General features: G+C 39.6%; 2 protein-coding genes across 8 annotated transcripts; both read left to right on the forward strand.

Annotated features, from left to right (window-relative positions):
- The first annotated feature begins 473 nt into the window (after positions 1 to 473).
- LOC103453454 (probable sphingolipid transporter spinster homolog 2) lies at positions 474 to 7,013 on the forward strand. 5 transcript variants are annotated; one of them, XM_070823433.1, is made up of 18 exons: positions 474 to 757; positions 943 to 1,074; positions 1,340 to 1,441; positions 1,552 to 1,656; positions 1,773 to 1,848; positions 1,985 to 2,059; positions 2,726 to 2,828; positions 2,941 to 3,006; positions 3,299 to 3,343; positions 3,451 to 3,478; positions 3,951 to 4,048; positions 4,427 to 4,503; positions 4,763 to 4,876; positions 4,969 to 5,088; positions 5,411 to 5,539; positions 5,800 to 5,878; positions 5,993 to 6,165; positions 6,882 to 7,013. In XM_070823433.1, the coding sequence occupies exons 1-17, from the start codon at positions 600 to 602 to the stop codon at positions 6,118 to 6,120; spliced, it is 1,635 nt and encodes a 544-aa protein (XP_070679534.1). In that variant the 5' UTR covers positions 474 to 599; the 3' UTR covers positions 6,121 to 6,165; positions 6,882 to 7,013. The 5 variants fall into 5 exon arrangements, with proteins under 5 accessions (XP_070679534.1, XP_070679535.1, XP_070679541.1 ...); XM_070823434.1 differs by lacking the exon at positions 6,882 to 7,013 and adding an exon at positions 873 to 905 and having other exon boundaries at positions 1,002 to 1,074; positions 5,993 to 6,702; XM_070823440.1 differs by lacking the exons at positions 3,299 to 3,343; positions 6,882 to 7,013 and adding an exon at positions 873 to 905 and having other exon boundaries at positions 1,002 to 1,074; positions 5,993 to 6,702.
- A 689-nt stretch (positions 7,014 to 7,702) lies between these two features.
- Positions 7,703 to 10,490, forward strand: LOC114820074 (2-alkenal reductase (NADP(+)-dependent)-like). 3 transcript variants are annotated; one of them, XM_029090186.2, is made up of 5 exons: positions 7,703 to 8,073; positions 8,635 to 8,812; positions 8,906 to 9,072; positions 9,743 to 10,118; positions 10,263 to 10,490. In XM_029090186.2, the coding sequence occupies exons 1-5, from the start codon at positions 7,822 to 7,824 to the stop codon at positions 10,346 to 10,348; spliced, it is 1,059 nt and encodes a 352-aa protein (XP_028946019.1). In that variant the 5' UTR covers positions 7,703 to 7,821; the 3' UTR covers positions 10,349 to 10,490. The 3 variants fall into 3 exon arrangements, with proteins under 3 accessions (XP_028946019.1, XP_028945994.1, XP_070679547.1); XM_029090161.2 differs by having other exon boundaries at positions 9,743 to 10,341; XM_070823446.1 differs by having other exon boundaries at positions 7,721 to 8,127; positions 9,743 to 10,341.
- Positions 10,491 to 20,119: the final 9,629 nt, after the last annotated feature.

A 20,119-nucleotide genomic window follows, 5' to 3' on the forward strand; every position in this document is an offset into this window, starting at 1 on the left:
TTGAAAAATGATAAATAAATAACAAGTCAAATGGGGGAAAGAATTACCAACGTTTCTCTACACTAGAGGGGAGAGGAAATGTTTGAACCCGAGACACGAGGAACAAAGAGGAAGACTTTAACTACCAAAGCAATCCCTCACTTGTAGTCATTTCTCTATTCACTAATACTATAATTTAGGTTCACAAAACGTCAATCTTATTGCTCACCAAATATTGTACAGGTGGATCAATACCCGACATGGCAGTGTGACTTTTACAAATAAAAATACTCTTAACTATGGCCTTATGATATATATTGTTGGTTTGTTTGCTCAAGTATTATTTTATGGTATAATCATTAATCTACTAACTCTCGCCATTTGAACAAAAATACCCGTAGACCATACTACTAAAACGAATTTTGTGGTTAAAATGAATATTTGTTATTATTTTTAGATAAAAATGAGTTTCAAAACATGGTTAAAGATGTGTCCCGAGAGAGAGGAGAGAGGGGGGAGAGGCAGAGGGTGCTGTAAACTTTGGAGGTTGCTTGCGTAACAAGGCTCTCTCTCTCCACCCCTCCCTCTTCTCTCCTCTCTCTCATGATCTCATCATTATTATGGCGGAATCACAACAACGAGAGAAGCAACAGGAGCAGCACCACCATCAACCGCCTCCTCCAACCCCAACTCCGCCGTCCGATACTCCCAACCCAGATATGTCGGAGAGCCCCATCTCAGACTCACCTCGATATCCATCATGGTTCACCCCCAAAAGGTAAACATTCCCAACTCAGTTTCCTTTAAATTACTTTTGAATTAACAATTCTTGGGTTTTCTGCATTTTTTTATCTGGAAATGTAATTAAGCTAGTAAATTTTCAAAATTTGAAGCTGCATTTGAAGGGAAGAGGTTGCTCGTGGAAGGTGATCAAATATTTTGTTTATTTCGTATGTAAAACAGGTTGCTCGTTATGTTCTGTGTGATTAACTTGATTAATTATGTCGATCGAGGAGCAATAGCCAGCAATGGTGTCAACGGTAGCATTGGGATTTGTGATCCTAGCGGCATTTGCACCGCGGGTACCGGAATTCAGTAAGATTTTTAAAGTTTCTTATGAGAGTTTCGGGGCCTTAGAGGCCAATATTAATCTGGCATTCTACTGTCTAATCCAGTGGCTGTTGTGGCATATGCATTTATTATCCATTTGTTTATCAAGAAACTAGATTCATTTCCGATAAGTTTTTGAAAATCCATGAAGCGTTTAATTAGGGTCACTTGTTTGAATAATTTGCACTATTTTTCACGATTCCCTTGATCTGTTGGTTGTATTTGGTTTACGGTGGCATGTTTCTTACAGGGGAGATTTTAAATTGAGCAATTTTGAAGACGGCTCTCTGTCATCTGCATTTATGGTTGGGCTTCTTGTGGCCTCACCCATCTTTGCATCGTTGGCAAAGAGGTGAGTACTTACAGTATGCATGAGATGAGTTGCTAACTTGTTCATCTCTTCAATGGAGATATCCTCAGCTTGATTTGGTTTCAAGTTCATAAGCATTGTTGTCTTTTCAGTCACAATCCTTTTAGGCTGATTGGAGTTGGATTATCTATTTGGACATTTGCCACAGCTGGGTGTGGTGGTTCAATTAACTTTTGGACCATTGCAATATGTCGCATGTGAGTGCAACAATGCTGTACTATTCTCCGATTTTACAACTTTGGCTTTGTTCTTTGCATCAGCATCACCTTCCTGTGTTAGATTGTGAGTTTATAATTGAGGTTTACCATTCTAGGCTGGTTGGAGTTGGTGAGGCATCTTTCATTAGTCTTGCAGCACCATTCATCGATGACCATGCTCCTGCAACTCAGGTTTGGTTTCTTTCCCTTCTCTTCATCCCTCCCTATTGTTCTTTACGATCAAATATGTTTCAGAGGTAGACATTATTTGATGTATTTGATGATTATTTTCACAATTATGCTGAATATTTGTCAATTGTGGGCCCAGAAAACAGCATGGCTTGCTATGTTTTACATGTGTATACCTACTGGAATTGCCATGGGCTATGTTTACGGCGGATTTGTAAGTTTTAAATTTTGCAAGCTAACTTCATATTTGTACATATATAAAGGCTGCTGGTTGAATTTTCAAAATTCCGTTTTGTTTTTGGGTGAGGGTGGGTCTATTGGAGCTTGTTAATTGGTTTACCGTGGGTAGGCTCATCTATCTGCTTTTACTCATGGTACCAATCACCTCGCATGATATTGTTGGATATCCATGACATCATTGACAAACTCAGTTCAATATTTTAGGGTCTGTAATTATAGAGATAGCAATTCACGTATCTAGGCGATTGCTGGCCTGTCCCTCACTTTCTCTTCCTCCCAATCTACAAAACCAATCAAAAAGTTTGATAACTTAAATTGTTGGTTGCAAGAAACAACATGCAATACTCTCTGCTCTTGAAGGTTCCCTTTCACTTCTGAATTTGGAATGTATCCTAGTGTTTCAAAATTAAGCGTTTCTTTCCTTGTACTAAGGCAATGGCTTGTTCAACTTCTTAGTTCTTAGTGGTAAGGGCAATTGATTTCAACTGCAATTTAGCCTTTCATACACCTCTCTTTATTTGTGGTCATTGGTTTGAATAAATCAAATTTCTCTATTGGTAGCATCTTTGTACATCATGGTGATTTTGCACTGGGGTAGATGTCTTGTCGTAATGATATTTCGCTTTGGATCAATGTTTAGGTGGGATCCAGTTTCAGTTGGCGTTATGCATTCTGGGGAGAGGCATTAAGTATGCTTCCATTTTGTGTGTTGGCTTTTGTGATGAAACCATTGGAGTTGAAAGGTGAATTTTATCGTTTTGTTCTTTTTGCGACTCTGTGATGCATCGTCTGTGATAAAGAAGCTTATGTTTTATGTATGATCCATCGGATTTGTTGTAATGTTGGTAACTTTAGGTCTTGCTCCTGCTGACACAAGGAAAACTTTGGAACCTATTGAAACAACTAGTCCTTTAATTGAAGGTATTTCATGTTCTATTGTTGTTTTGCAAAGTTGATTTCATTTTTCAAAAAACAAATATTACTCTGTATTTTTTAGTTCGAAAATGGTCCCAAGAACAGTTTGTGTTGTCATTTACTAGCAGTGTAGGATAACAATGGGGCATTTGAACTTTCCATTCTTTAATTTCTAAAAGATATCCCTCGTTAATCTTAAAAAGTATTAATGTGTGAGAAACCTTGTTCAGCTTCAATCATTTTTATCGATATAATCAGTTACATTGTAGCTTTTCCTTAAATGCATTTGTAAGGACAGGAACTTCGGGTGGATCTAAGATGGTCAACGTAATGACTATGAAAGGTAGTGTGGAAGCAGTTCTCTGATGCTTGATATTTTTTTTTTAAAATTTCAAGAAGTTATTTGTTATCCAAATTTGTATGTTTATTCTGATTAGCTTCTAACTGCAGACTCAGATGTCACAGAAAAAGCTTCTTGGTAAGTAACGATTGCATCCATTTTTTCCCTATTACTTGGTTATCTTCACTGTCCTTCGTAATTATGAGAAAAATAGAATTATTAGCCCACTTCAGAAGTGTTCCCATTTTGCTCTCTGTCAACTGGGAAAACCTGCTGAGCATTACCAGGTAGGGTGCTCAAATAACAAAAACTGTTGCAATGCATCTGCAATTCAAATGCCAGTTCCATTTCAGATATGGGCACATTAGTAACATGTTTAAATAAATATTTTGTTCTCTTTTTCCTTGTGTCTCATGTGGCTAGACCTTGCTTCTTAATCCGCTGTTGGATCTTTCGGCCGCTAGCCCCCTAATCAACTGAAAAAAAAGGAGTTTTAGTAATGTCAGCGTGATAGAATCAATAGAGAGGGTAGGACAGGATTATTACACATCTAACATCCTAAAATGGTATTTCTTATCTGTTAGATTGTTCTTCTTTTTGTGTATTTCAGGCCAAGCCCTGCTACAAAGTCTTTGAGCCAACTCTCAAGGTTCTCAAGAGATATGAAAGCGCTTTTGCTCGATAAAGTTTATGTTGCTAATGTCTTGGGTACTCCCTCATCCTCTACTTGTTCTTCTAAAATTTTATCCTAATATAGTAAAATATAATTTCATTGGGAGCAGCCTCTCCATAAATGGGGGTAAGGCTAGCCGACATTCACCTCTCCCAGACCCTACGTAAAGCGGGAGCCTTGTGCACTGGGTACGACGATAGTAAAATATAATTTCAATTGTACTTAATCCTATAGATCTTGATCATGTTTTTACACGTGTGTATACCTGTATTGGGTAAAAAAAAAAAGTGGTAATGTTTGCAATCTAACACTAATTTAACCAGAGAAAGTTCTGATAGAGTGCTACTAAAGGTTACTATTTATTATTTACAAACTTTTTATATTTTTTTCCTCACAATTTAATTGACTGGCAGGTTATGTGTCATATAACTTTGTCATTGGAGCCTACTCGTACTGGGGACCAAAGGCTGGTTATGACATTTATCATATGGTATAGCTCTTTGCTCTTTTTTTTTTTTGTCATATAATCCTGCTTTTTTTGCTAAAAGTAAACTGAATTTTGACCTTAACTATCACAAGCGTTGGTATATCAATGATCTCCCGGTGATATTACTTATGGGATCAGCTCTTTTACCTTATAAATGCATTATCAGAATATAATAGACTATATTAATAACGGCAGTCTAGCATAAAGCAAATAATGTTCTAACAATTCTGACAGTATTCTCGTTCATTGGAACTTTGGACAGAATAAGCCAGATTTGTGGTTCGGAGGTATTACAATTGTTTGTGGAATTCTGGGGACGTTAGCTGGAGGGCTCATCCTTGATGCAGTGACTGCCACAATTTATAACGCTTTTAAGGTGAGTTCTGCTTGTGTCCAGCATTTACGATTCGGTCTTCTTTAACAGGTTTTATTAGAATGTGCTGTTGAAACCCTTTGCTTCTTTCACAGCTTCTCTCTGTTGCAACATTTCTAGGCGCAATATTTTGCTTCAGTGCCTTCTGTGTAAGGAACTTGTATGGTTTTGTAGTTCTCTTCGCATTGGGGGAGCTCCTTGTGTTTGCAACCCAGGTAATCTTAAAATTCTCCAATCTGGGTTGAACTTGGTTGTTTCAATGCATACTGTGCACGCTAAACTTCAATTTGTAATAGTCTGCTTATAATAACGAGTGGATTAGTATATGATGAGTATGATCTTGTCTACTAAACTTTAACTCCATAACTCAACGTTTGATTATGCACATAGCACCACCAGTAGGGATGAAAACCCACACATATGTGGTTGGTCTGAAGCATATAATATGATAATGACTGCTCACTGATATATAATAAATATAACATACTATTCCAGTTTTATATAACGTTTACCCTGTTAATCACTTTTCCTTGGCAGGCTCCAGTTAATTATGTGTCTCTGCGGTGCGTGACACCAAGTCTTAGGCCATTGGCTATGGCTGTCTCAACTGTTTCAATCCACATCTTTGGTGATGTTCCTTCCTCGCCTCTTGCTGGAATACTCCAGGTGCGCCTTCAAAGTTCTTTTCTATATAATTTGTTTGAGAAGTGGAGATTACAGCTGATGTTTAGGTGATATAATTATGTCACTCTATTACTGTTGTTATTTGGAGAAGCAGCTCCTAGGCAGTATACCGACAACAAGGGAAAGAAGTTGATTCCAGTGTTCAGTTTGGAGTGAATTTTCATAGAAGGGTTGTCTTGTCGGTTTAGCATCCTCACTGTGTTCGTTTTTCCTGTTTTGGGTTTTGTTCTTTTCATATGCAGGATCATGTTAAAAATTGGAGGATAACAACTCTTGCTGTGACATCTGTTCTGTTTCTTGCGTCTGGAATATGGTTCATAGGTTGGTGAAGGACAATTAGTTATAATAATTTCTTCAATTGGTATTATAAATTTTTAAAACGAGTGAATTTTTTTGAGCGGCATCAGGTTAATAAGCTTGCACTACTCTTTTTAGGGATCTTCGTTAGCAACAAGGGTAGTTCTGACGAAGATGGTAAGGAAGAAGTCTCCACGGTTGAGACAGTCAGAAAACCACTTGAAGGGAACAGAACTGAGGGAGCGAAAGACCCTGTTGAAGCATAAATTTACTATAGTGAATGCTTGCAAGTTGCTTGTTTCGTCTATAAGGTAATGCAGATGCGATAACCGTTTGCATGTCTCTGTTACCATTTATGCTGGGAAAATGTGTGAATAATGTTAATTTTCCACGAAAATCTTCGTGGTTAGTAAATTCTAGAGTTAAACAGTAACCTGATCAATTGAGCAACTCACCTCTTGTTCCAATTCACTATGGCTTCTAATGCCCGAATAACTGGAGGATGGTAATGACGACAAAATTCATCTCCAGAATGCTGAAAACCATTCGAAAATTCATCTGTAGAACTTTCAAGGTGAGAGTTGTAGTGCTGCTTCCACCATTTCCAGATTACGCCTCTGTATCGAATTATTTTCCAACAAATTTTTGTTGGGAATTATATATATGATAAAAAAGTTTGCTTATTTATAGTTACCCTTTGAAATCAATATGTAGAGTTGAATTAACTCGGTGAAACAAGCGGGCAACTGTGATGTAATTAAGTTGTCTGAGATGCAATTCAATAGCTTCCTAGCTTGTCTAATAGAAAAACACCAGTATTGATATTTATGATATAATTTCTTCCTTAATTCAGCTTTTGTATGCAGCAGCACATTACTTCTGCCTTGTAATCTTGTTCAGTTCTCTACATTTTCTTTTTCGGTTGCTGAAATACCATCGCTGTATACGTTTCAAATATGGCTGCGATGATTCCATGTCCAGAAATCAACGGTTGTCTTTCTCCTCCTTTTGATTGATTTATTTTCAGGGTACATGGAGTGACGTAAAATGAAGTGTCGTCTTTGTGGCGTAAAACGACTAATTTTTTCCCAGTTGAATGAGCTAGAATTTATGTCGTAGTAAAGGTTCATGGACGACGCTTTGGTGATTAGAAATCCCATGCTGTTTCTGGACAGAGTATCCTTTACACATCAAACACAGGCAGCTATGTTTCTGTGTGAAATTGTGAATGGTACTGTTTTTCCCAGATGACGAAACTCCTACAAATACTCAACTAGTATATGCACAATGTTTAACATTCATTCACTACATTGACATAAAAGGAGTTTGATGATGATTTTTCTGAGAATGAATGACGAAAAAGACTTCCATGGAACGAGTATATAGTAACTGTGGCATCTTGTATTAACCAACATCGTTACCGTGATGTTTCGTGTCATGTGGGCAATGCTATGTGCAAGTATATTTTCACATGACATTGTATGATTGACACCAAACACTATAGTGGCGGTGTACTTATATCATGGAAGTTGGTCACGCGGACAACTTTGTGTTGGTTATGTTGCTTGAATGACAAGGGACCCCATGTGGCAATGTCAGTGTATTCGTGTGGTGGAATGCTCTTAAAGATTAGGAGCATGGACTTTTCTTGACAGCTATACTATTTGTTCCGTCTATGATTCCTTAAGATGATGACAAAGCCGTAGCTATCTTGAGCAGAAATGGAATGGAAGGAGATATATGATATATCCAACCATACACGTGCCATCATACAACACCTCAAACACGCTGACAAACAAAATAAAGCAAATTTTGACATGTAGATTAAGGATAATGCTAAGTAAATCAAATGACGTGTTATCAATAAAAAATAAGCACTTTAATCAACATACTATACATATTTTTTTCAAAGAAACAGAGGACCTGAAAAGATATATAGAGAGTTTGGTTTTGGTTGAGCAACGGCAATGGCAATGGCAATGGCGAGTGGCGTAGAGGAAGTGAGGAACAAGCAGGTGGTACTCAAGAACTATGTCTCTGAAAAAGCCGAAGAGTCCGACATGCACGTGACAGTTAGTACCTTGAAGCTCAAGGTTCCACAGGACTCCAAGGCAGTTGTGGTCAAGAACCTTTACTTGTCGTGCGACGCTTATTTGAGGATTCGAATGGATAGAACTCAACCTCCTAATAGTGTCTTCACTTCACTCACTCCTGGCTCTGTGAGCACTCTCTTTGGCTTTCTTGATTTTCTGTTTGGTTCCATGATTATCAATGTATGTTCTGTTTTGGTTATGTATTTTTGTGATTTATAGATTGTAGGACGACAAGGCAGTGGTGATCAAGAACCACCATTTCCACGTTCCACGTCCTGCCTAAGACACGCATAAGGGGATCCCCTGCATTCAGGGGCACCAAAATAGGTCTATGTAGGACTTGAATGAAGGGAATCACCCTTGTCTGTCTTGGGCAGATAACTCTGTAGACATCGAAATGTCTTTTTGTGTTTCCAGACTGACGTAGCACGAATGACCATATTCAAGTATTTTTTATCAGAAAATTATTTTCTCACTCTCCTTTATCCTCTGCACTCATCTCTTTTTTTTAGCGATTGGATTGAATAAATCAAAGAATAGTATAGGGGAAGGAGAAGATGGAGTATGAAATCACTATGCTTTCTCATTTTAGTGTGTTGAGATTCAATCATCTGGCTTAAGCATGTTAGAACTGAATTCACTAAATGAAAAATCTGAAAATAAATACTTGTTGATGGATTTCTTCAGCCATTAAATGGGTTTGGAGTGGCTAAAATTTTGGAGTCGGGGCACCCGGAGTTCAAGGAAGGTGACTTGGTTTGGGGGACGACTGGATGGGAAGATTACAGCATCATCACAGAACCAGAACAGCTCTTTAAAATCCACCACACTGATGTTCCCCTTTCCAACTATACTGGACTTCTTGGTATGTTTTAGTTCTTCATCATAACTATGAGTTATATATGTTCATACTTTTTATAATCACTATATTAATCTTTTATTTCTTTGAATCATTTAGGTATGCCGGGTATAACTGCCTTCGTCGGTTTTCATGAAATCTGTTCGCTGAAGAAAGGAGATTATGTCTTCATTTCAGCCGCAGCTGGTGCAGTTGGTCAGCTTGTTGGGCAGTTTGCAAAGCTAATGGGATGCTATGTTGTTGGAAGTGTTGGAAGCAAAGAGAAGGTGAGTTATTAGCTTTATAATCATTTAGGGATAAAATTAATGATTAAGGAGAACCCTCATTAAGTGCAAGTTTAAGCAAACAAAGTTCAAGTGACTAAACCAACTAGTATTACTGTCTAGTAGCATTCATCTTCATTTGTAAGTGAGGGGTCTCATGTTCGATTCAAATGGATGGCACGGATGTATAATATTTGTGCTGAGTTTGATACCTAGTAAGCGGTTGGGCCATTGTGTGGCCTTGCCAATCCCTCTCCATAAAGTACATATCCTCCTTCCACTTAGTGTCAAATATTACCGTATTAAAAACAAGTTAAAGCAATAGAGATTCTTTTTACAGGACGTTCGTTCTTTTATAAAGGACGGACCTTTCAAGAAAGTCTCACTTTATGATAAAGTTTATTCAACTTTAATACTACTTAAAACGCATAATCGAAGCCATCAACTAATCCGAGATTAGAACCCATAAAGTTTAAGTTCTACACTTTGAAAGGTGATTCTACACTCTAAAGATGGAGAAAATTGGAAAGAAACAAGGTTTTCTCAAAGAGTCCATTTCTTAAGAAAAAAAAATGGACATCTTATACGCAATAACTGTATTTGTATGTGTGTGTGTGTGTGTGTGTGTGTGTGTGTGTATCATAAAGTCCACAATTTGCCTTCATGGCCGTAGGTCGATCTACTAAAGAACAAGCTTGGATTTGATGAGGCTTTCAATTATAGGGAAGAGCCTGACCTGGAGGCAGCTTTGAAAAGGTACTTCCCTGAAGGCATTGACATTTACTTTGAGAACGTTGGAGGAAAAATGCTGGATGCTGTGCTCCTTAACATGAGACGTCATGGCCGAATTGCGGTATGCGGATTGATCTCATATTACAGTCTCAAACAGCCGCAAGACTTTAGCAACCTCGTCTCTATCATCTACAATCGGATTCGCATCGAAGGCTTCGTCGTGTTTGATTATTTCCACCTCTACCCCAAGTTTCTGGACATGGTGATCCCCTACATCAGAGAAGGGAAAATAGTGTATCTGGAAGACATAGCTGAAGGCCTTGAGAATGCTCCTGCAGCTCTTGTGGGACTTTTTAGTGGCAGAAATGTTGGAAATCAAGTAGTTTTGGTTGCCTATGAGTGATTTAGCCTAAACTTATGTGTACATATATATACACACACACATAAAGGAAGCCTTTAAGGCCTTGAGAGTGCTCCTGCAGCTCTTGTGGGACTTTTTAGTGGCAGAAATGTTGGAAATCAAGTAGTTTTGGTTGCCTATGAGTGATTTAGCCTAAACTTATGTGTGTATATATACACACACACACATAAAGGAAGCCTTTAAGGGAAGGGATTCCCATTTTTTCATAAAAATGGGGATTAGTTGATGGGTCCACACGACATCGAATTTTAACGATCCAAACTGTCTATTTTTCAAGTTGCACTTTATAGATCATCTTTGCAAAATATTAGTCAAATCGGAAATATTTAAGATATCTAATTGGTTTCAAAAAAATTAACAAATACTTTGTTATATAAGAAACACAGAAATTTTATCTTGATAATTAAATAGGCAAATGATTATGGCTTGAATTGAAATTTTGCAAGGATGATCTATGATCGAAACTTACAAACTAGACTGTTCGGATCGTTGAAGTTCAATGTGGAGTGGGCCCCACACCTAGTCCCTATTTTTTAGAAAAAATGGGGATCCCTTTGTAAGTCTCGATTTATAGATCATCTTTGCAAAAATCCAATTTAATCCAAAATCATTTGCCTATTTAATTATGAAGATAAAATTTCTTTGTTTCTTATATAACAAAGTGTTCGTTAATTTTTTTGAATCCAATTAGATGTCTTAAATATTTCCGATTTGGCTAATGATCCATGAGGTTCAACTTGAAAAATAAACAGTTCGGATTGTTAAAATTCGATGTGGTGTGAACCCATCAACTAATCCCCATTTTTATGAAAAAATGGAGATCCCTTCCCTTAAAAATTTCCTATATATATATATATATATATATGATATTATACATGTCATATGTTGTGAAATGAGAATATGTGTGCAATGGATTATAAAATAAATAAGTCACAATATGTACAAGGTTCGGCAAATGTGCCTATGTCCTTGGGGCAATAATAGTGGTTTCGCTCGAAATAATAGGAGTACAAAATAAATCTCACTATTTTTCTCTCTTTTCTCCTCTTGGTTTTATAGGCAGATGACCAACTATTTTTTCTTCGTTCAACACCCCATTTCCTATTTGTGAATAATATAAAATACAAAAATTAGGTGACCAATACAAGAGAGGATCCTCTAATCACATCCATTCATCGTGCATCGTGCGGTCACTTTATCAGGTACTGTTTATATTCAATTTTAAATAAAATAATTTACAACCAGATGTGATTAGAGAATTTTTGGAATCCTCACAAAGAAGATCCGGCGAAAACCCTCTCTCGACCAATACCGACCAATCCATGATCCGATTGCCAAAGTCATCATGTTTATATTCACACTGTTTTCATAGTGGGCATTCATACTATTTTTACAACATGAAACCTATTATAGCATGAGATCATAGGGTCATTATACAAAATGGTCCCTGAGATTTGTATGATCAATAGAAATGGTCCATGAGATTTCAAATCAATAGAAATGGTCCCTGAGATTGTCCACCATCTATGATTTTGGTCATTCCGTTAAAAACTCTGTTAAGTGTCCCGGAGCTCTTGGCTGGAAGTTTGGGCAATTTTCAAAGTTTCATAACTCAATTGTTTCTTAACCAAATTTAACCCATAATATATCAAAATGGAGATAGGAAAGTGTAGAATAAGGTTGTACCTATTTGGAAGCCTAATGGTTACCGGAGATGGCCAGAAAATAGCCTGAAAGGTGACTGGTATGAGAAAAAACTAGAAAACTAGCCAAAAACTGGGTAAACTTTAAACGTACATAAATTCTTCAATACTCAACCAAATCGAGTGATTCAAAAACAAAAATAATACTTCTTGACGAGACAAAGGTAATGGTACCTTTTTCGAAGGCTAACTCGCCGTGGTTTGGTCGGACAACGGCTCGAAAGTGGCTAACCATTTTCGAGTTAGCCACTTTCGAACAGGTTTCAGGCCAAACCACGACGAGTTAGCAGTAAAAAAAGATACCATTCTCTTTGTCTTATTGAGAAGTATGATTTTTATTTTTGAATCACTCGATTTCGTTAAGTATTGAAGAAGTTATAAACGTTTAAAGTTTACCCAGTTTTCGGCGAGTTTTCCAGTTTTCCCACTGATCTGTCACATTTCAGCTATTTTTTGGCCATCTCTGGCAGTCATTGGGCTTCCAAATAGGTATAATCTTGTTCTACACTTTCCTATCTTCATTTTGATATATTATGGGTCGAATTTGGTTAAGAAATGATTGGATTACGAAGCTTTGAAAATTGCCCAAACTTCCAGCCAAGAGCTCCAGGACACTTAACTGAGTTTTTAATGGAATGACCAAAATCATGGATGGCGGACAATCTCAGGGACTATTTCTACTGATCATGCAAATCTCAGGGTTTAAACTTTGGTATTCGGGCACAAATAGAACGAGAAACGGTGTTGGCATCATCGTGGACAAGACATTGACACAAGATGTCGTAGATGTCAAGAGGGTAGGAGATAGAATCATGGCAATCAAGATTGTAATAGGACAAGAACTTATCAATGTGATTAGTGCGTACGCACCTCAAGTAGGGTTGGATGCGAGTTCGAAGGAGAAATTTTGGGAAGACCTTGGAGACTTGGTGCAAGGAATTGCTCAGACGGAGAAGTTATTTATAGGAGGAGATTTAAATGGACACGTGGGCAGGGAGACAGGCAACTATGGAGGTTTCCATGGTGGCCATGGTTTTGGGGAGAGAAACGAGGATGGGGAAGCTATCTTGGATTTTTCAATGGCATATGATCTCTTCTTAGCCAACACCTTCTTTAAGAAGAGAGAAGAACATGTGATCACCTACAAGAGTGGGTCGTCAAAAACACAAATAGATTTTCTCCTAATGAGGAAAGGGGATCGTATAACTTGTAAGGATTGCAAAGTTATACCAGGAGAGAGCGTGGCTAATCAACATCGCTTGTTGGTGATGGATGTACATATCAAAAGAGTGAGACAAAAGAACAAGACTTGGAAGTGCCCAAGGACTAGATGGTGGAATCTAAAAGAAGAAAAACAAGCCATTTTCAAAGAAAAAGTAATCACCCAGTGTGTGTGGGATAGAGAGAGGGAAGCTAGCCAAATGTGGGATTCCATGGCTAGTTGTATTCGAAAAGTAGCAAAAGAGGTATTAGGAGAGTCCAAAGGTTTTGCCCCACACCAAAAGGAATCTTGGTGGTGGAATGAGGAGGTACAAACAAAGGTGAAGGCTAAGAAGGAATGTTGTAAAGCCTTATACAAGGATAGGACCGATGAAAATGGTGAAAGGTATAGAAAAGCGAAGCAAGAAGCGAAGAAAGCTGTGAGAGAAGCTAAGTTAGCGGCTTATGACGATATGTATAAGCGACTAGATACCAAAGAAGGAGAGTTGGATATCTATAAATTAGCTAGAGCAAGGGAAAAGAAGACAAAGGACCTAAACCAAGTGAGGTGCATCAAGGATGAGGATGGAAAGGTTCTTGCTACAGAGAACGCGGTTAAAGACAGATGGAAAGGTTATTTTCATAATCTTTTCAATGAAGGACATGAAAGGAGTGCTTCTTTAGGGGAGTTGAGTAACTCAGAAGAGTGTAGAAACTACTCTTTTTATCGTAGAATCCGGAAGGAAGAAGTGGTTGTAGCTTTGAAGAAGATGAAGCATAGAAAAGCAGTAGGCCCAGACGATATACCAATCGAAGTGTGGAAAGTTTTGGGAGAGACAGGTATAACATGGCTCACTGACCTTTTCAATAGGATTTTGAAAACGAAGAAGATGCCAAATGAGTGGCGAACGAGCACTTTGGTGCCTATCTACAAGAATAAGGGCGACGTACAAAATTGCATGAACTATAGGGGTATTAAGCTAATGAGTCATACAATGAAGCTCTGGGAAAGAGTCATTGAGCATAGATTGAGGCAAGAGACACGGGTTTCGGACAACCAATTCGGGTTCATGCCAGGGCGCTCAACCATGGAGGCAATCTATCTTTTACGAAGATTGATGGAAAGATATAGAGATGGGAAAAAGGATTTACACATGGTCTTTATAGATTTGGAAAAAGCGTATGATAGGGTCCCAAGAGACATTCTTTGGAGGATTTTAGAGAAGAAAGGAGTACGAGTAGCATATATCCAAGCTATAAAGGATATGTATGAAGGAGCAAAGACTGCCGTAAGAACTCATGAAGGACAAACCGAAAGCTTTCCCATAACTGTAGGATTACATCAAGGCTCATCCTTAAGTCCTTACCTTTTTGCGTTGGTAATGGATGAGTTAACAGGACATATTCAAGATGATATTCCTTGGTGTATGCTTTTCGCAGACGATATAGTGTTGATAGATGAAACTCAGGAAGGGGTAAATGCAAAGCTTAACCTTTGGAGAGAAGTGCTGGAATCTAAAGGTCTTCGCCTAAGCCGATCAAAGACAGAATATATGGAGTGCAAGTTCAGTGCAAATGGAGGCCAAAACGAGTTAGGGGTGAGGATCGGAGATCAAGAAATACCAAAGAGCGACCGTTTTCGTTACCTAGGATCTATCTTGCAAAAGAACGGAGAATTAGATGGAGATCTCAACCATAGAATACAAGCTGGATGGATGAAGTGGAAGAGTGCATCCGGCGTGTTGTGTGACCGCTGTATGCCACTGAAGCTCAAGGGAAAATTTTATAGGACGGTAATAAGGCCAGCGATGCTGTATGGCACAGAATGTTGGGCGGTGAAGCATCAACACATACACAAAATGGGTGTAGCGGAGATGAGGATGCTTCGTTGGATGTGTGGGCACACGAGAAAGGATAAGATTAAGAATGAGGATATCCGGGGTAAAGTAGGAGTAGCCGAAATTGAAGGCAAGATGAGAGAAAATCGGTTACGGTGGTTTGGACATGTGTAACGAAGGCCTACTGACGCTCCGATTAGAAGATGCGACTATGGGACAGAGGTTCAGGGCCGAAGGGGTAGAGGAAGACCTAGGAAAACTTTGGAAGAGACTCTAAGAAAAGACTTAGAGTACTTGGATCTAACGAAGGACATGACACAGGACCGAGCACAATGGCGTTCTAAGATTCATATAGCCGATCCCACTCAGTGACTTGGATTTTCCAAGTCTCCAACCGAGAAGTTTTCCTCACTCGGGAAATTAAGGGAACACTACCCCAACCTACATGCTCCACTCAGAAAGCTTCAACATACAAGCTTCAACAAAAGAAAATTCAAAGAACTTAGCGAAGAAGGTTTTGGTGTAATTTAACACAATACATTGAAATGAAGGAAAACTTATTTATTGATATCCCCGATAAACTACAAATATGTACATATACATGAGTAATAAACAAACAAGAGGGAGCCTTCACAAGGGTTGCTTAGGAGAAGTCTCAGCAGTCGGTAGAGCCCCAGAAAGAAAAGGCACCGGAGGGGGATCTTTCGGAGCCTCAGTACTGGACAGAACCCTAGAAGGAGGAGGCATCAGAGGTTAATCATTTGGAGCTTCATTACGCGGTACAGCCCCAGAAGACGAAGGCAATAAATGCCTTTGGAACAAACCCACAAATCTCTGATGATCAAGTAAAACCTGACCATCAGTTTCCTTCATTTGGTCAAGCTTCCTCTTCATGTTTGTAGCATAGTCATGTGCGAGCCGGTGCAACTGTTTATTCTCATGCTTGAGCCCTCTAATCTCCTGTTTGAGACTCATCACCTCAGCCGCCAATGATTCAACTTGGCGGGTTCGAGCAAATAGGCGTTGGGCCATATTAGACACAGAACCTGCACACTGAACACTGAGAGCCAGCGAATCCTTAACAGCTAACTCATCAGACCGTTTGGAAAGTAGTCTGTTATCTTTGGGCGTGAGAAGGTTCCTGGCCACCACCGCAGCAGTCATATCATTCTTCATCACGGAATCCCCAACGGTAAGAGGACCAGTAGAGGAGACGAAGGATGGGCGCCATATGTTGTTTGGAGAAGGCGGGGCTGCCTCTTCAACAAGGTTCAAGTCAAAACGACGGTCGGAGGGGCCAGACATTTTCAAAGGTGTTGAAGAGAGAAGAGGTTGAACAAATCAAGATCTTAGAAGGGCAAGAATGGAGCTTATACTGGTGGAGATTCAAGTGTGCTTCGGAACTTAATGCCAGCCCCTATAAAAATCTGCACTCGACGGAGCTTCAGAAATCGAAGAGGCACCTGCTCAGAAATCGAAGAGGCGTTTGCTTTCTCAAAAGCTGGGCTGCTTAGAGACCACGAAGGTTGATCTCAGAAATCGAAGAGGCGTTTGCTTTCTCAAAAGTTAGGTTGCTCAAAGACCACGAAGGCCAATCTCAGAAATCGAAGAGGCGCTCGCTTTCTCAAAAGCTGGGCTCCTCAGAGACCACGAGGGCCGATCTCAGAAATCGAAGAGGCACCTACTTTTCCAGCCTTGTCAGCACCTGTCACACGCACACTCAGCTTTGCGAAAATTATGGGCATTCTGTCGAAGACTTCTGAGGAAGTAGAAAACACATGAATCTTACTGTTCAATCACCCACTTCCCACACGCAACAATAGCTCATGGGTATCACAGATAACTTTGCCAAAGTTCTCTGCCAAAATTGAGCACGTAAAGCTTGCAGCTCCCACTACATCGCTCTGACCAAGAAAGGTAAAAGAATAGCAAAGAAACAGCACTAACAAAGTTTAGACCCATAAATTTTGAAGGTCTAGCTACCATATTATTACCCACAAGGGTAAAGGAACAGTACCACTGCTGGATAATTGGAAAGTCCCTGTGTGTCAACCTCTGTGCTTCGTGGCAAGGTAGACTAGCAAACATGCCCAACCTTTACTCACACTCGAGAAAACACTACCAATAAGATTGCTTGCTCCAAAATCGAAGAGGCACCGTCCTCCGAATCTCGAGAGCTAGACTCCCAACATGACTACTTTCTCAAAAATCGAAGAGAGGGTAAAGGAACAGTACCATTGCTGGATAATTGGAAAATCTCTGTGTGTCAACCTCTGTGCTTCGTGGCAAGGTAGACTAGCAAACATGCCCAACCTTTACTCACATTCGAGAAAACACTCCCAACAAGATTGCTTGCTCCAAAATCGAAGAGGCACCGCCCTCCGAATCTCGAGAGCCAGACTCCCAACATGATTACTTTCTCAAAAATCGAAGTGACACTGCTCCCCGAATCTCGAGAGCCAGACCCCCAGCATGATTGCTTTCTTAAAAATCGAAGATGCATCGTTCTCCGAATCAATCGAAGAGACGCTCGCTTTCTCAAAAGCTGGGCTGTTTAGAGACCACGAGGGCCGATCTCAGAAATCGAAGAGGCACCTACTTTTCTAGCCTTGTCAGCACCTGTCACACGCACACTCAGCTTTGCAGAAATTATGGGCATTCTGTCGAAGACTTCTCGAGAGCCAGATACCACAGACCACTTTTCCAAAGTGCTCTGACAGAGTTAAAACATGTGAAGCTGGCAGCTCCCACTACTGTGCTATGACCAAGCAGGGTAAAGGAATAGCATTACTACTTGTTAGGGAGACTCCTATATATGTCGACCTTCATCCCCAACGGACAGGCAGACCTGCAAAAATGCTCAACCCTTCCTCATATCTGAGAGGGCACTCCCCACGAAGCCTTTCGAAATATTCAGCTTTCTTTCCCCCCGATAATACCTCTGCAAACAAGCTATACTAGAGCAAGAATATCTCATATCATCAGGGTTAAAAGCAAGAGTATCCCATATCATGCTTTTTCCCTGTCTTTTCCTTTGGCCTTGTTTTTACCTGCAAGACAAGGAGAAAAAGAGCAATCAGTCAGCACTTGGCATCAAGCTTCCAGCCAGGAACTGACTGCCTGGAACCCCTTACCTGATTACTTACCTGGCATTGCTCTCGAGTACTCATCTTCAACATCTTATGTTTCCAGGGAAGATACCGCATCTGCTTGAGGAACAGATAGAGCAAGTGCGAAGGATACAAGGAAGCATGTGGAGACAAGCGTAACAGCACACGTGCCGATACATCCATTACTCTGTCAAAAGCAAAAGTATCCCATATCAGCAGGGTCGAACGTACTCTAGATTTGATGGACTTGTTTTGACCCTCAAATTCTTCAGTCGGCTCTGGAGGAAACCAGAAAACCCTCCAGCTCAGTTCAAGAATAAGCCTGTGGAAAGTTACTTCTTCAAAAGCAAAAGTATCCCATATCATCTCTTCTCATTTTTCTTCTCTTTATCCTTCATGCTGCTGCAAGATGGGGAGAAGGTGAACAATCAGCCGGAGCTCTGATTGCTTACCTTGTCTGTCACCTCTTTCAGCAGATCCCCTAACTCGGCGACTTGGGGGACTCCTACTACATGGTTTGTATCGCGCTTGACCAAGCCTGAAACTACAAGTAAGCTTCAAGTGAAATTGATACATTACCTTGTGCATCTCCACCAGTTAAAGATACCACCCCTGGATGGAGGAAGAGTACTTCCAGAGAAGATGCCACATCTACCTATGAGACAGATAAGGCAAGTCAAGACGATACCACACTCCGATACTTAGAAGTTTCGTGATTACGAGATCATTCTCTCACAATATTTCCTAATGTCATTTGTACTAAATCATTCACTTGTACTCACTAAAGGAGAGCTTGAACCTATGTACTTGTGTAAACTCTTCACAATTAATGAGAACTCTTCTATTCCGTGGACGTAGCCAATCTGGGTGAACCACGTACATCTTGTGTTTGCTTTCCTATCTTTATTCATTTATATACTTATCCACACTAATGACCGGAGCAATCTAGCGAAGATCACAAAAAGCGACCGTTTTTGCTGCCTAGGATCTATCTTGCAAGAGAACGGAGAATTAGATGGAGATCTCAACCATAGAATACGAGCTGGATGGATGAAGTGTAAGAGTGCATCCGGCGTGTTATGTGACCGTCGTAGGCCACTGAAGCTCAAGGGAAAATTTCATAGGACGACAATAAGGCCAATGATGTTGTATGGCACAGAATGTTGGACGGTGAAGCATCAACACGTACACAAAATATGTGTAGCGGAGATGAGGATGCTTCGTGGGATGTGTGGGCACACGAGAAAGGATAAGATTGGGCATGAGGATATCCGAGGTAAAGTAGGAGTAGCCGAAATTATAGGAAAGATGAGAGAAAATCGGTTTCGGTGATTTGGACATGGGCAAAGAAGGCCGACTGACGCTCCGGTTCGAAGATGTGACTACGGGACAGAGGTTCAGGGCCGAAGGGGTAGAGGAAGACCTAGGAAAACTTTGGAAGAGACTCTAAGAAAAGACTTAGAGTACTTGGATCTAACGGAGGACATGACACAAAACCGATCGCAATGGCGTTCTAGGATTCATATAGCCGACCCCACTTAGTGGGAAAAGGCTTTGTTGTTGTTGTTGTTGTTAAAAAGAGAGCATGCTCCAGAAAACCAAAGTCTGTAGTTCTATATGTATTGAAAACCATGCTTTGATATGTTAAGAAATTAAAGGGAGAAGAAGAAAAAATGATTGGAACTTTGATTATTGTTTCATTTGTTAAAAAGAATACAATTCTTTAGTAATAAAAACCCTACAGAAGCTAACTACAAAAAGATAAACCCCTAATAACATTTAAAGAAATTACTCTATATTAATTTGTAATCAAAATGAGAGGAATTGAGAATGAATTGAATTGAGAAGAAGTTAAAATGAAATGGAATTAGAGTCAGATTTCTGCTGAAATTGTGTACTAAAATTTTCAAGAATCTGAGTACGAATAATATTGAATTATATAAGCTGTTTACTACTTCACACAAATTAGAATGAAATTCAATTTGATTAATAAATGCCTCTATTCCCGAATCATGTCCTTGCTCATTTCACATAACCTACCTATAA

Source organism: Malus domestica, chromosome 01 (genome assembly GCF_042453785.1).
Source record: "Malus domestica chromosome 01, GDT2T_hap1".
Lineage (NCBI taxonomy): Eukaryota > Viridiplantae > Streptophyta > Magnoliopsida > Rosales > Rosaceae > Malus > Malus domestica.